The sequence below is a fragment of the Leuresthes tenuis genome, unplaced genomic scaffold, assembly GCF_036924035.1.
Source record: "Leuresthes tenuis unplaced genomic scaffold, fLeuTen1.0.hap1 SCAF_15, whole genome shotgun sequence".
Taxonomy (NCBI): domain Eukaryota; kingdom Metazoa; phylum Chordata; class Actinopteri; order Atheriniformes; family Atherinopsidae; genus Leuresthes; species Leuresthes tenuis.
The window spans coordinates 26,733,559-26,749,491 of NW_027325369.1; the positions used below are offsets into that span (position 1 = coordinate 26,733,559).

The 15,933-nt window shown below is 43.1% G+C and overlaps 1 protein-coding gene across 4 annotated transcripts in view; it reads left to right on the forward strand.

The window, feature by feature from the left end:
- The window catches only part of ralgapa2 (Ral GTPase activating protein catalytic subunit alpha 2), a 90,051-nt gene that overhangs the window by 52,367 nt on the left and 21,751 nt on the right, over positions 1-15,933 (forward strand). For all 4 annotated transcript variants that reach the window (XM_072365623.1, XM_072365626.1, XM_072365625.1 and 1 more), the window contains 7 exons: positions 872-1,049; positions 2,665-3,496; positions 5,277-5,348; positions 6,700-6,823; positions 6,939-7,094; positions 9,768-9,926; positions 11,594-11,721. In XM_072365623.1, coding sequence (XP_072221724.1) covers positions 872-1,049; positions 2,665-3,496; positions 5,277-5,348; positions 6,700-6,823; positions 6,939-7,094; positions 9,768-9,926; positions 11,594-11,721 — 1,649 coding nt within the window. The remainder of the gene's footprint in view (positions 1-871; positions 1,050-2,664; positions 3,497-5,276; positions 5,349-6,699; positions 6,824-6,938; positions 7,095-9,767; positions 9,927-11,593; positions 11,722-15,933) is intronic.

Here is a 15,933-nt window from a genome sequence, read left to right on the forward strand (position 1 = left end):
GCCGTGGGTTTTCCCCCTCCCTTTCTACCTCTCCACCGAGGAAGCTCTTTGGGGCTTTGGTGTAGCAGCTGTTTGGTTCAGGTCTTTTCAGCATCAAGCCGCCAATCCCTCCCCCATGCACTCAGAGGTCTGCTTGGTAGAAGCATCCACATACTGTCTACATTGCCCTACACAATACTGTTTCACATGGCAGGGCCAGCCTTCCTCTCTGAGCGTCTCTCAGCCAAGTGTGAGCGTATATGTGTGTGTGTGTGTACTGAATGGGATTAGCCTTTGCATGGCTTTACCCAAGTTGTTCCAGTCTGAATAAGAGGCGCTCTCATCTACATACATTAGGCATATGTTTTACCCCCTCAACAGTTTCAGCTCCACTCAGATTATACATTATACAGGTGTGTTTGGTAAGCATGTATGTTTGTGGTGAGAGCTCAGCACAAGGATAAAGTCTTAATTAAATCAAACAGTGTAAACCTGTCCAATGGCTGTAATCAACTGCCCCAGTGCGCCTTATCTAGCCCTGCCAACGGATGCTCTGCCATCTGTTATGTAGATCGATACACTCACACATCACAGGAGAAATGGATTAGTGGCAATAAAGACCCTCTTTTCTTCACCCCTCCCCTCCTAGTCTTGCCTTATGATGTAAATAGACCATATATTTCCCTTTCAAATTCTCCTGGATCTTGTCCATCAAGAAGGGGTCTGCAGGAACATCACTGTACACTCTCTTGTCAGACATTGTTGTATATTAGAAGATCCTGCCTTGTTAGATTTGGTGAAATTAAGTCAAGAGATCAAAGCAGCTTTTATTGTCGCTCTGTAAAATAAGTAATCGAACACATAATCACTTCCCTTTTGTCTTATTGCTCAGGTGCTGCACTGCTGTGTGTCCGGCTCCAACTTGCACACCCAACAGAGCCACTATCTCCTCAGTTTGTCGGACCTGTCCCATGACTATGACCTCATGTTGGGTCAGGTTAAAAGCTTCGAGCCACCACCCTCCCAGACGACCACCACAGACTTTGGCAACCTGCTCACCGTAGCTGAGGGTAATGGCACATGGGAGTGACCACTCCCAATGTCCTTCCTTACTACTTGGTCTATGTTTGCAAATAAAATGATGAATATTGCTTTACTTGGTGCATAGTAAATACTGCATGTGTTGGTATTTAAGGATACACACGTGAGAAAAAAAACGGTCAGTAATCGCCTATCCTGTCCCCGCTACCATTGGACGAGAAGTCACCAGTCTGTGACAAACAGCCATGGACACTCACACTCACTTCTAGGGTCAGTGTAGAATCACAAATTAGCCTAACACGCAGAGAGAGAACCGAGAGAGAACCCAGGCACATACAGGGACACCATCCCAACTGCACACAGAAAGGACCCTGCTAAGATTCCTGCTAACCACCATCCAACCAGACAGCCCTGGCAGTTAGTTGTTCCTGCCATTCATTACATCATAACTGATGATCTTCCAACCCCCCCAACAACCCGACCCAAAAAAACAAGACATCCCAAAAAGGTGACATTTAAAAGCAAACTCTTAAGTAGCCCGTCCATTTGGAACCTTTCCATTAGATGTCAATATCTTATTAAAAGTCTGAAAAGAAAATAAACCATTACAGAGAATGGAATGTTCTATTTAGTGCTTAGCCCTAAAGAGAAGACCCATTATTGGGTTTAGCTAAAAATGTTGAGGTTTTTTTTCTTTTTTTTGACCTTGTGATTCCATTAGGCAACATAGTTCTCTCTCTGCCTCGTGTCCTCAACTTCTACAAAGTCATCAAAGCCAAAATACAAAGTGCAAATGTCTACTGAAACAATGTTAGATGTTTAAACGGTAGCTTTTGTTTGGAACATTTCACCACACCTCTGTCTTTTTCTTTCTTTCTTTTTTTCACAGCTGCACAGAGTCTTGGTGGAAATAACAAAACACTATCAAAAGGGCAAACCAAAGAGTGCCGGCCTAGTTATATTCATGCCCTCACCTCATATTGATCAAGTCACATCAAAGGACCAGTGCATCTCTAATGCAGCTTGGCCTGCTCTCTAAAGAGCTTTCTCCACTTTGATGGGGGATGATGGTATTGATAGTACTGTCACAATGCAAAAGTGCATCTTCTTGTTTTTCCCACATCACTGTAGAATAAAGCTGGGCATGCCTTTCACTTGGGAGTAAAAACCTGTGCATTTACATAAATGCGATCCACAGAGCACAGTCCTATTCAGCAGCCTGCAGAGATGGTTGTTCTCATTAGCACTTGGCCAGTCTCAACGCTTATCTATTGTAAGAAGATTCAATGGGCTTTTCAAAGTTGTCTCTTATGATTAGATGCTATCTACTTAGAGGTGTGCTAGCTAAGCTATTGTGAGAAATGAATAAACTACCCCTATTAGTAATGATGAATGAGATTTGGCTTTGTGTAAAAAGAGCTAATAGAGATGATAGCATGTCTGCACACAAATGTGGGGCTTTTTAAGTATAGTTGTAAAAGTCTGTGTTGAACATGTTATAAAGAGACGTGGGTGTGCAGCTGTGTTCTAAATCTGTCTTTTCTTTTTTTTTTACTCTTACTTACGTTATACGCTTTCTCTCGTGTGTTTCCCTCCAGATATAGTCTCTAATTTAATCCTTCTGCCTTCATTTCCTGCTAACAGAAAAGCGTCGGCGAAACATGGAGCTGATACCTCTGACAGCACGGATGGTCATGACTCACCTGGTCAACCACCTTGGCCATCATCCACTGAGCGGTGGCCCTGCTCTCCTGCACAGCCTCGTCAGCGAGAATCACGACAACCCATATGTGGAGTCGTCCGAGTTGTCGTCAGAGGTCTTTAAAAGCCCCAACCTGCAACTGTTTGTCTTCAATGACAGCACACTGGTGTCCTACCTACAGATTCCTGCTGAGACACCCAATGTTGGTCAGCCCCCCCACCCTTCCTCCCAAGTGCGTGTCATTGTTCGGGACATTTCGGGCAAGTACTCTTGGGATGGCACCATCCTATACAGCACCATGCAGGATGATGTGGATGTGGGAGTTTTGCATTCAGCTGACGTCCCGCTTTCAGCGTCTGACACACACAACACAGCCCAGCCCACCTCTCCAATAAAAGGACCGTACAAAAATCACTTCTCAGACAGTGTCTCAGACTCCCTCTCTTATTGTTGTGAAGAGAATGAGGTTGATGTTCTGGATAAGCTTTTGGAGAACCTCAGCCACAGCAGCCCAGAATGCCTGCCTCACCCACGACTCCGGCTCAATCAGCCGGCCCCGTCACCCCATGGCATGAACTTGGAGCAAGAGAACGCCATACTGGAGGCCATTATCCGTCAGACTCAACAGGAGGAGGAGCAAGTCAGAAGGTGGGATGCTGATGTAAGCTTTCGGGCTGCCTGCCAAAGGGAACCCTCCCACCAGGAACCAAAAGCTCCTTTCTACTTCTGCCGACTCCTCCTGAATGATCTTGGCATGAACTCTTGGGATCGCAGGTATTACCAACTGAAGCTGGCTACAGTCATTGTTCTGATTTGGACTGAACAAAAATTAGAATTTTATAGAAAACAAACGGCCTAATACTACTATATCTGTGAACAACTTTGCAGTGGCAATTAATTTCAAGGTGAAATTAGAGTCGGTTGTTTTCAGTCAGCTGACTCAATCAGAGGTGACTGGGTGCCCACTTTTTCCTTATTGTCAAGTCTCATCCTTAAAGCATATGTTTGTGGAAGTGATCAAGAGATTTCTGAGAACTACAGAAGAAAAAGTTGTTGGTGGTTATCAGGCTGAAAAAGGTAACCGAACCATCTATTAAGAGTTTGGACCCCCATTGATCCAGAGTCGGACAGATCCTGCATAACCTAACCAGGTCTGATGAAACTACGAAAATCTCTCCAAGAGCAAAGTGTGTAATTGTCTGCAAAGTCACTTAAGTTGTAACTTGGCTCACGTGACCGTAACTTACTTTTAACTTTTTGTTTTAACTTCTCAGGGAACTTGGAAACTTTGAGCGTTCTCACTTTCTAAGATTCTCCAAAGTATCAGAATTATAAAGTTAATAAGGAGAGGGAGTTTTGATTAAAGAAAGATTAGACAGGTTTGCTTGTTTAGTTTCATGTATTTGTATATTTAAAGGACCACCTCTGCTAAAAATCAAGTTTCACATTGAGCACGTTCATTGCTTTCCCAAAAGAACATTTCCACCTGTCTGCATTCTGATAAAGATCACAAGGACAAACCTTTTTTGGTTTGGACAAGAAGCGTTGTGTTTTGTCGAGGAAAGACTTGCATTCCAGCGTAAGAACAGTTTCCTATCTGTGAAACCTGCCTACATTGAAGGAAGAATAAGTCCTTACTTAGCCAGTAAGTTCTGAAGAAAAAAATGTCAAGATTTCTAACCATGTCCTGAAAGAAAATTGAATGCTTTTGAATTGCTGGGTCTAAGTACTGACCTTAATCCAGCACAAATGTTGTGGAAGGACCTGAAGTGAGCAGTTCAAATGAGAAGACACACCAATATCCCACACTTAAAGCTGTTTTGGACTGAGTAATGGACTAACATTTCTGAAAGCCATTTTAGGGCAGAGAACAGTCCCCTGAAATATTTAGTTGCAGTTTTTGCTGCATGACTTATGTCAGATGTTGAAAGCAAAGGTTCTCTCACTTCCACAGCTCACAGATAAGTGATATTGGATTTTTTTCTTTTCTCAGTAAAAAATGCAACAGTAGCATCTCTCGCAGTTGTTTAATTGGGTTGTCTTTATCTAGTTTTACCCCTTTTGTGGAAATCTCATGTTGGTTTAGGGTAAATTTATGCAGAAATCAAAGCATTCACACATTTGAAGTGCCACTGTAACAGCTGCTGGCTTCTCAGTAATAGAGAGTAAAACTGAAGGTACATTGGAGTCTGCAGAGTCTTAATCTCCTCTCCACAGGGTAAAAGTGCCCAGCTGTTTTCACTAAGGTCCACAGAGCCACATCTTTGTGGCGCTGCCCTGTAAATTAAAAGCTTACACCTCTTAATGGTGACAGTGCAACACGCACACAGCAAAGAGGAGATTGTGTTTTGCACCTGTGCCATTTTTGCCTTTGGTTATCAAAACTGGAGTGCAACTTTTACAGAAAAACTTCATTTTTCCTTATGACATTCTACATGTAGACCGTTGGGTCTCGATTTGACATCTATTGTTACCAGCATGACAGATTCCTGAATTGTGTTTTGTATGTTGTGTTGAAATATCACACCTGACCAAGACTGTCCTCTTCAAACAGGAAAAGCTTCCATCTGCTGAAGAAAAACTCTAAACTTTTAAGGGAGCTGAAGAACTTGGACTCCAGGCAATGGTAAAGTTTCATATTGTGTTGTGTCCTACAAAATCTGGTTGTGCCTTTTTGTTTGGCTGAGATGCCACTGAACACAATCTCTGGCCTTTATTGTCATCAAACAGCCACTGCAGCCCTTGACAAACCTGTTTGAGCCTAAGTTAAAGTTTCTCCAGACAGCTCCTGCTGACCACAGCCCTGAAAGACTACCATCACTCTTACCAGCATTCACTTACTGTCTCTATTCTCTCAATCAATAAGTACTCGAACACGACTGGTGGCAAAGATTTAATATAGAATGCCCTCAGGATTGAATCTTATTCTCTCAGATGAGCAGACTGGGGTGGGCAATAACACACAAAGTGCCCCAAGTGTACCCCAGAACCATGTACTGCCATGAAAGCAAAAGAAGTGTGCTCCTTTGCAAAGAAAATAGAGCATCACCAGGTGATTGTGTTGATTGGTCGTAGTATTGTTAGATTATTTGCATCAATCAAATCGCAAAGATCTCAAATTTCCAATGGTATGTTGCATGTGCAACAGCACAGCTAAGTTGTATAGAAAACAGCTGGCAGTCCACAGGTATGGTTGAAAGCAACAATGTGTTACCAGCAGGTGTTCGCTGACACAAATCACAAATTGCTTATTTTGTCCTCATTGTCTCACATCATGTCACACCAAATCTTAAGTGCTAACGCCTGCATGGTGATAGAATTGAGCTCACTGAATGTAGTTATAATTTTACAGAAACATCAGTAGACCTGCTGATGTCCTGTTGGCGAAGCGCCAAATGTGAACGGGTCTACTGACTCAATGTCACGGCCAGCAAACAGTCCGGATCTCAATCTGGTTGAAAGTTAAAGTTAAACAAAAAATATGTATATGTTCATGTATAGGCTTCAGCCTGCAAAGCTGATCTGTAAACTGCTATACAAGAAAGTTAAATTGGATGAAGACTTGTTTTTCAATACTGAAGTCCAAACCTTGAGTAATTTATTTGTTGTAAAGCCAGGAAACTGCAGCAAAGATCTAATTCATTGTGACTGTTTTTTCTTCTTTTTATGGTTCATAAACATCTTCCAAAAGTGGTGATTCTGTATTTTGTGCAAGCGGTCGTACACAGGGGTGGTCTTGCCTGTTTGTTTGTATGTTTTCCCCGTTCCCCTCTTCCTTTTTTTTTTTTTTTTTTTCCAACAACTCAGTTATACTTTGACAAACAATTCATCTTTATTAGTGTCTTGTGTCTTTCCATGTTAAAGGGTTTTCATTTAAAAGTGACAAAAGCAGCGACTAGCTTTCCATGTTCTCTTACATTTATTTTATCGGCTGCTTTGTTGATTTGTTTTTTTCTTTTTCTTTTTTTTTTCTGTAGCCGAGAGACGCACAAGATTGCTGTGTTCTACATTGGAGAAGGCCAAGAAGACAAGTGCTCCATCTTGTCGAACAGTGCAGGCAGCCAGGCCTATGAAGGCTTTGTATCCGGATTGGGATGGGAGGTACAAACAGCCACACCCTCAAATCAGCGGGCACTGTGCACACATTTGCTGCCTAAATGCGCACGTACATATTCACGCTTAGGCTGCACTAAATTGTACAAATTGTTTCCTTCAGGTGGATCTGGCCACACACTGTGGCTTCATGGGGGGCCTTCAGAGGAATGGCAGCACAGGCCTAACAGCCCCTTACTATGCTACCTCCACAGTGGAAGTCATTTTCCACGTGTCCACACGGATGCCATCTGATTCTGATGACAGCCTCACCAAAAAGGTAAAATGTCCTGCTCATGTTTTTTTTTTTTTTTTTCCTTACGACATCTGGATTATCAAACTTGGATTAAACTAATTACAAACCTCAAAGCTGAGTATACCAAGAAAACAGTGTAGATTTTTTTTTCTGCACATTTGATGCAGTGAAATGGCTACACAGCCATGCCTGGCCACAGCGGTGTGTTGTTGTAGCCTTCAGCTCTGTGTTAAGCTGTGATCAGGAGGTGTGACTCCAGAGTACGGGCATTGATTAGTGACCCTGGTCAGGAAGGCCTGAGGAGTAGAGAATCGCAGGCGCGTGAGTGAAGAGAGGGCATGTGCCGCTGTGGTAATGACTATGATTCTGCCAGTCCCAACCCCCCTCCCTGTGTGCTGTGACCAGGGCCTGGATTCAGCCATTAGCTCTCCCTGCAAGGGCAGGCGCCGGCCGGATGCCGGCAGGATCTTTTTATCCAATTCCTGCTGCCGCCACAGGAGCAATCGATTGGGTTCTGCAGTGGGATTCTAAGCTGTAGTGCAGCAGTAGCAGTTAGCACGAAGAAATGAGCCGCAAGGCCCCTGCCCGCACTGCCAATCTTCTCATACAGTACCCTGCTGAGAAGGGAAATTCATCAGGCTCTCCTCATATCCACCACACTACTGCCCTCAACAGACTTTGTGCTTCTCCATTTCACAAATACACTGCTCATTCCAAACCCATATGAACCAGTTCTAATGCCAACAAAAATGGTTAGAAGAGAGATCTTGACTTGAACTTTCTTGAGTGAAGCACTATAGGAGTGGCCATACCCAGAGAGTAGCTTGGTGCCACTGCACTCCCATTCATTTAACCAAGAACAAGTATAATTGCTCATGCTCACCTTGCAAACGTCTCTACACCAGCCACAGTTCCAACAGCAATTGGCAAGCTAGATGCTGGCACAAATGCTTTAGAAAAAGATGGGAGGTAAAGGGAAGAGAAAATGGTATGAAGAATTGGAATGAGAAATAGGCTTTGTCTGTGTCCAAGTAGGATGTTTCTGTCAATTTAAAAATAACACTTAGTCCAGCAGTCACCCACTTTACTGCCTGTAACCATAGAAGCATACTGTGGGGGAGAGACGGATGGGGTAGCTCTTGCTGAGCAGATTGCCTGTTTGAAGACTATGGAAGGAGGGGAAAAAACAACTAACCAAAAGGAAAAAAAAAAGGGAAAACCATGAATTCCTCAATCCAATTGTGGGTTTTAGGGCAGTGCGAGCTGCAGCAGTAGCAGCTGGCTTCAGTAATGCGGTTATAGAAGCGACCTGCAGGGTTGGGGTCAGGCCATGTAGACTTATGTGCATGTGTGTGAATGGGAGGGAGATAGACGGGTGCCCCAGCTATCACACTCACCCCCAGGCATTACAGCTTAACTGGGCTGCTGCAGGTTGTTTTTATAAGGAGCCTCTTTTGTTCTGAGGTTCTCCGGTTTTCTGTTTCCATGTGTGTAAAGCCCATTGGCTGGGTGGGAGGTCAAAGAGGGCTAATTGGACAAGAGCCTTTGACTTGAATCACATTTTATTAAAGAAGTCTCAAACATTTGGACGTGATTAACAAGGGGGTAAATAGATTGGTACAGAAGATGATTGACTAGAGCATAAGCATCCTCATTAAACTTGTCATTCAGCTCATCCACATGCTAATATCTTAACCCAAATTAACATCTCAGTGTTGATTGTGTACTGCGAATACATATTCAACATTTTCTCTGAAATTGTCCCAGTGACTGACCTCCTTGGTACCTGCTGATCCTTGGACAGACAGACTGAACTGGCAAGCTTCAGTAATCAGCATGCCGTGGATTTGTTTAAGATTACTGTATTAGCATAATTAAGGGCTTATAATAGAATGTGCTAATTGCATTTTTTGGTGGCAGGGGCATGTTTCTTAATGGCTCATTAGGCCAACAGTACATGGGCAGATGTTTTCTTCTGAGGAGAGGCCTATTTTCAATGTCCATGATACCCCAGAAATTTTAAAGTGGTGTTTGAGTCAACATCACTGTACTACCCGCGAACAGGTGATTTTCACTTGTCGGAGAAGATAATGTAGCTGCGTTCATCAGTTTTACTTTGGAAAAGGGAAACCTGTTTACCTTTTTTAAACAAGCACCAGCCAATTTCCTGCCATTTAAATGCATCTCTTTGTCCTGCCCAGTTTCATTTGTATTTTTTAATAGAGTGGAAATGGGAAGCAATTTAATATCTGGGAAAGCTTAATTGGATTTGAATTACTTCATTTTAAAAATGCTCAATTTTGTCTATTTTGCGTTTGCTATTTGAATTTCTGATGAAAAAAAGCAAATGCAGAAAGTGACACAGGCAGAACCTGCGCCCTGATGTAAACCACAGTTTTCAAGCAAAGTTTTGGATTATACTGTAAACAGCCACCTGCTGCATGAAGTAATGAAAACGAGTTACATTTTCTTACCAGTACCAGTAAAAACAATTCTTAATTAATACTTATTACCTTCCTTGTGTTGCCTAATTTAAGTCCGTAGTCTTCTGGCAGGGATGAGGGCTTAAAGTGCAGACTGGATAAAACCTAGTGTCATGCCATAATCCACTTAAATTGTGTTCCTGTTAACATCACCATAGCAGTGAAAATTACATGCACTTGCAAGGCCCTTGATTAGGCTGATTTTGTTTGACAGCTGCGTCACCTGGGCAATGATGAGGTGCACATCGTGTGGTCTGAGCACACCAGGGACTATCGACGCGGCATCATCCCAACTGACTTTGGAGACGTGCTAATTATCATCTACCCAATGAAGAACCACATGTATTTCATCCAGATCATGAAGAAACCCCAGGTAAAGCACTGCGTACAGCGCAGCTTTGTCATGGCTCACGTTGTGACTTGTCACTGTAGGTAAAGCACAGGTTTAGGTTCTGCGCATACTGGTTCATTCTGTTGGCTTACTGAGACACCTAATGGTGGCAGGAAGCCATCATTAATTCCACCTCTACTTTGCCTACTGTGAAAAGCTAAATTGTATGCCATAAAAAAAGGACTGTCATCAACTACATATGGACATATACACATGTCACTGTGTTAATCTATCGTCGAGTTAATGCTGTTCCCCGTACTTGTTTTTTCTCTTCTTTCTGGACTTTGCTGTGAGTTTCATAGGTTATTTCTGCTGTCTGAAGGCTCTCAGTTCCACCCCTACTCCAGCAGTGCATTATTACCCACACTGTGGGTATGTGCTCTCAGAAATGGTTACTGCCATTTGTTGGCTGGCTTTCATCTTGGTCGCTCCATAGTACTGCACTCGATGTGTGGGCTCCCGGAGGACAGTGAAAATTCTTTGCCTGTGATGGCTTGCTTAAGATGTTCAGATATATTCAGGATTCTTTCAACATGAATAATACTAAAGCTATTCAATATCCTTATCTGTTTAGTTTTGTCTTTTCAACATGTAATTTTTGTAAGGATGAAGTAGATGATAGAATTCAAGAAAGGGTTGTCTGAGGGGAACTTAGATGTTTAGTCATCTTCATAAATACTGTTTATACAGTGTTTGTCTGTATAAACAGTATTGGTTGGGTTCTTATCAAGAAATCAGTGTTACATATTACTTTAGAGGCCTGATTTTAACATATTTATTGTCAGTTACTTATTATTTTGCAGCAGTCCTTACTACCAGCATAAATGATCATAGTACTAATTTATTGTCATCCATTTGGATCAAATGATGCTACTTATTATGTGTTTAGACTAAACATTTTTTATAATAAACTGAAGAAGACAGGGTATTTATACATTTTAAGCCCCTCTCTTTTGATGGATTTTATAACTTCCCCGGAAGCAAGCCTGCTAGTTACACATAACTGTCCACCTCAGAAAGCCTAGAAAACCATCTTCTCAGTTTTAGTTATTTCCTATCAGCCCAGTTTTCTACCATGCAGTTGAATAAATTGGTCTGTATCATTTCTGGAGATTTTTTTATTGTTCAGTATGACTGGAGACTATCACTCCCTGAACTGCCAAGTTGGAGACAGCAGGACCTTTTGGAAAGACTTTGACATTCACGTCAACTTCCAGGTCAATGACTATTGAGCTTCAATGATTAAGGGCCCCCTTCCAATATGCATGAACAGACGCGTGTACCCACACACACTCAGGCTGTTGCTAAAATTCATATTGCCCCTTTGTATTTGTCCAGCAGCTCAATATGAGGGCATTGTTTAGTATTGATTGTCATTTTAATTTCATTTACCTAACTTTGATTCACATTAGATATGTGTGGTTGTCGTGCAAAGTTAGGAAAAATCTAATTTCATCTTGAACCTTTGCCCTTAACAGATGGAGGAACCGTTTCAAAACAAGAACATGAAGATTTTAATTAACACGGTCTTATTTTTAACTCAATACAATACAGTGATGGGACTCAAATTAATTTAAGAATGGTGTCTAGATTTATTCCTCTTACTGACCCCCCCCCCCCCCCCCCCCTTCTTTCTCTGAACTTCCTAGGTTCCCTTTTTTGGGCCTCTATTTAATGGCGCCATCGTCACTGGGAAACTGTTGCCAAGCTTGGTACGGGCCACTTGTATCAATGCCAGCAGAGCTGTCAAGTCCCGGCTGACTCTCTACCAGAGCTTGTATCCTTTACACCTCCAACCGTCTGCTTCATTTACTGTTCAATATCCCATGCAGTGATGGCTCATCACGGGATTGTAAACTGTAAGAACATCAGCCACGCATTACTCATACGGCTGAGATCATGAGGACTACGAGCAAACATTTGGTCATATTTTTATGCATGATCCCAATAGATGTAAAACATCACTGAGCTTAAATTTTCAGCAAGGCCAAAACCCCTTCTGGGTAAATTCATTGAGACATGTGGCGTGCATGTCATGTTAGCCGATGTACACAGCTGAGTGCTGACAGTGATCTTTATGGGCTACCTGATTTGCATATAACTATTACGCTGGGGCTGTTTCACAGCCTGCAGCAAAATAGGAGGTAGTGAGGCTGTTTTGGGTAGGAGCACAGATAATGTGTTATCATCTATCACTACCATTTTATGGAGGAAAAATAACCAAAATAAAAGCACCATCTACAAATACATGTAAGTGCATACAGACACAAGCGCGCACGCATACACTCTCTCGCTTGCATCCCTCCACCCATCCAACAGTGTGCCGTTAAGAGCCTGACTCCAGCTGTAGTTGTCAGTTGGTTTAAAGAGAGTGTAATTACCAATGGAGATGAATTAGCATGTGAATGCCAGCAGCACAGAGTTGGGGGGTGAAATGGGGGCAGAATCGGGATGGCCCCTTGAGGGGGGAAACCTGATCTCCCTTAACGCCCAGCTCCTCCTCGGACAGAATGTACAGCACCGCCTCACCAGAACCACGCTGTCCCTCTGGCGGTTGCTATAGAAACCTCCCCCAAGGATGTTTAATTTGGGAGCAAGACTAGTATCTGTTGTTCTTAAGATATTGACATATTCTGACTTTGGAACTAGTTTTTAAAAGTATTTTCAAGTCCATGGGCTATAGAGATTTACAGCAAAGGATTTTAGTCTTTAATCATACTGCAGCACATAGGCGGGTGTGTAAGTATGCATCCATCTGTATGTGTTTCACAATGCATCACATCGCCTGGCCCCCCAACCCAATATCAGGCTGTGTCTGTGTGTCCCTTGGGGCTTCCTGAGTGACAGATGTCTGTTACCCAACGCCAAGTGAATTAGCCCAGTGTGATTCTCAGTGCCAGAGGGGGGGGGCAGCCATCAGCCTGCCTGCCTCTGTGAGCCTTGGGGAGTGGGGGAGTTGACGGAGAGGGAGGTGAGTAACAGGACTGCACTGGGCCACAAAGCCTCACCTGGCATTCCTTAGCAGAGGAGCAGTCCGCACAAAGGCACGATCTATGAGAGGAGATAAGCACTGCCTCTGGAGCTCGTCACTGATAGGCTGCCAGGCCTCACGCACTCCAAGTGAGGAGATGAATGACTGTGCCAAGCAAAACACTCTGCCAGTATCAGTGTCTGCTGCCTGTCTGCTGAGCAAGAGTGCTTGTGAGGACAGTGACCATGTTTAAACATGGCGAATAAGCAAAATGTTAGGTGTCATATTTATGTATAAATCATCTCTTTATCTTAAGAGAGTTTGTTTCATTGAATATATCCAGATTAAACCAGGGTCCAGCTATGGCATGAGCTTTAAATGAACTGATGTTGTGAGTTCCTCTTTTAGATGCTTTGATCATTTGATGTGCCTTTACATTACTCTTAGCCTTTTGCACTTTTCCCTCTTAAGTCTTTTCCTTTGGCCTCTAAGGATGTGCAGCTCTCTTTCACAGGATGGAACAATGACCCACCCTCTTTTTTTTTCCCCAGAAATTTTTTGTGCAAGATGAAAATCCTCATCCTTAGTTTACCCCTTCACAATGCCTTAACAATCCACAGCCTACTCTCTGCCTGTGAGGCCACTCTCCAAGGTAATTAGTTGAATATTTCTTCAAAGAGAAGCTATATGACCCCTGTGTGTCCAGATAAAAGGCCAGTATGGCTCTGCAGCCCCCTCTCTCGCTCTGTTACAAGGCTCGAGAGGACTCCAGCAGTCTGCTGCAACGCTCACAGAATCTCTCAAGCTAATAGGATTTGATATTGAAAAATGACCACCGGCAACATTGTAGGAAAATACACAGACGGGCAACAGGAGTGTTTCAGATGGAAGCTACTCTTTCTATCTTTCCACATTCTGCCCTGTGTCTGTCCCTGTTTCCCTTTCCTCTTACCCTGATTTGTTCAATCTGCACAGTTGCATATGCTTTCTTGCACTGTGCACAGCCCTCAATGTCAGTTACAATTTTTGTCAGTCTCCCTTGTCAGGACACATTGGCCTCATACTGTAGGCATCATATCACAAGCCTCTTACAGACAACTCGTAATGTATCATTTATTATTTATATGCCTGATAGTAAATGCAGCTGGTGTGGCATTGTGGTCTGAGTGAGTGTATTGCCCCCACACCCCCTCCCCTTAACAGCTGCATTGTCAACACTTAGGAACACAAAATATGAATTCTAAAACTTTTTTTTTTTTTTTTAAATTAACATCAATTGTATTTGTCTAAGTGAATGCCACTTTTCACTTCTTCTGATTGAGCGTATCACTTCACTTCCAAAATGTACGCCATAGTGGTTCAAAAGATGATGAGTTTGTTTGTGTCACTGTCACACTTTGTGTCAGACTGTCACTGGAAGGCCTTGCTGTCCTATTCCATTGATTGTATGAAGAAGGTCCTTCATACTGTCACTGTAGAATAATGTCCTCATCCAGAAGGTTGGATTCATTTCTCTCTTCAACAAGCACTTGAGTTTGATGTGCCTTCCATCACTCTTTGTGATGGCGATATTGTTAAAGGTAAAAAGGGTGTGTGTGTGTGTTTGGGAGATGGCAAGTTACTAATAGGTGAGACAATGCGAAACTGACCTTGATTCGGAGACATACCCTCCCTACTGGACAGAATCAATAGCTTTTGCACACTGCCCTCAGTACCCATCCTCTGCTCTGACACACAAGCAAACACACACACAGATCCATCTCTAGGCAGCAATCAATAACCATAATCTGTTTCTGCCCATCTCCAGTCATGCGAGCCAGGCTTTTAGGTGACGTGTGTGTATGACTGTGTGCTGTTGCAGAAAGAAGAGAGGGAGTTTGATCCTTTCATTGGAACCCAGAAAGAAGCAAAAGTCTGTCATGTTTCCCCACAGGCTCACATGAGCATATTTACATTCCCTCAGGTCCATCAGCTAAAACGAGATGTACATAATTTCAAAAGCTGTAAAGTGAAAACATAAAGGATATGATATCCTGTACACACTCCTTTGTGTGCTGTTGCTACATCCCCAGACTCCCATCATAATTATTACAGCCACTGCATTGACAATGACATATTCTCACAGCCTTTTTGAGCAAGTTATTGTCACACTCTCACCCTGTCTTTGTCTGACCAGAGCATGTTCTTTTGTATACTGTAAGATTCTTCACCTAGTGGAGATGAAAGTGCGCGTGTACGCATGATAGGGTGTCATGAATAGGATCTGCCATGTTAGTGTTGTCTCACATGAATTATTTAGCATCGTTGATAGGTCTAATTTGCCAGCTGTTGTGCCATAACTGTCAGCAGCCTCATAGATAATACTCAGCAATCTATATCACTATGGAACACAGTGCTTGACTGGGCACAGTGAGACACCAAGCCAGTCATTATATCCTGGATTCATGTAATGGTCTGAGCTGATGTGAATATAACTAGCCAACTTCCTGTTCACTGGAAACAGAGCTGACCAACAAAAATGAATTTGTTTTCTCTGTCACCTGGACTTGTTGAGCAATTTATGTTAAGTGTCTGGAAGTGTATCATATTTCTTGATGCGAGCTGTTTTGGTGGATGCAGGGAGTGGTTGCTGGGGGCTGAGGTGGGAGCTAGTTCTGTGTTGAAGTGTAAGTGCTTGAAGTCCCTGCAGGGCTAGTTTGGGTGTAGGCTGGCACTGGCTTTCATAGTGTGGTTGAGAGTTTACACATTATTTGGGGTTTGCTTGGAGAGGAGGGGGTCTCTCCCCTTCTGAATGTTTTAACCTAATCCCATTATCAGTGTAGCGCACTGCCTCCCATCTCTTCCCCTCCTTAGCCCTGCCCCCCTCCCACCCCTGTCTCCAGCTGACCAGCTGTTCCTGCCAGGACTCACGACAATGTCCGATGTGTTCAGATCACTGAGTACCCCCCTCTTCCAATACACACTGAGCGCAGACCATGCACAACCAAAGCAATTGCCAAGCCCATTGCTGGAGCGTAG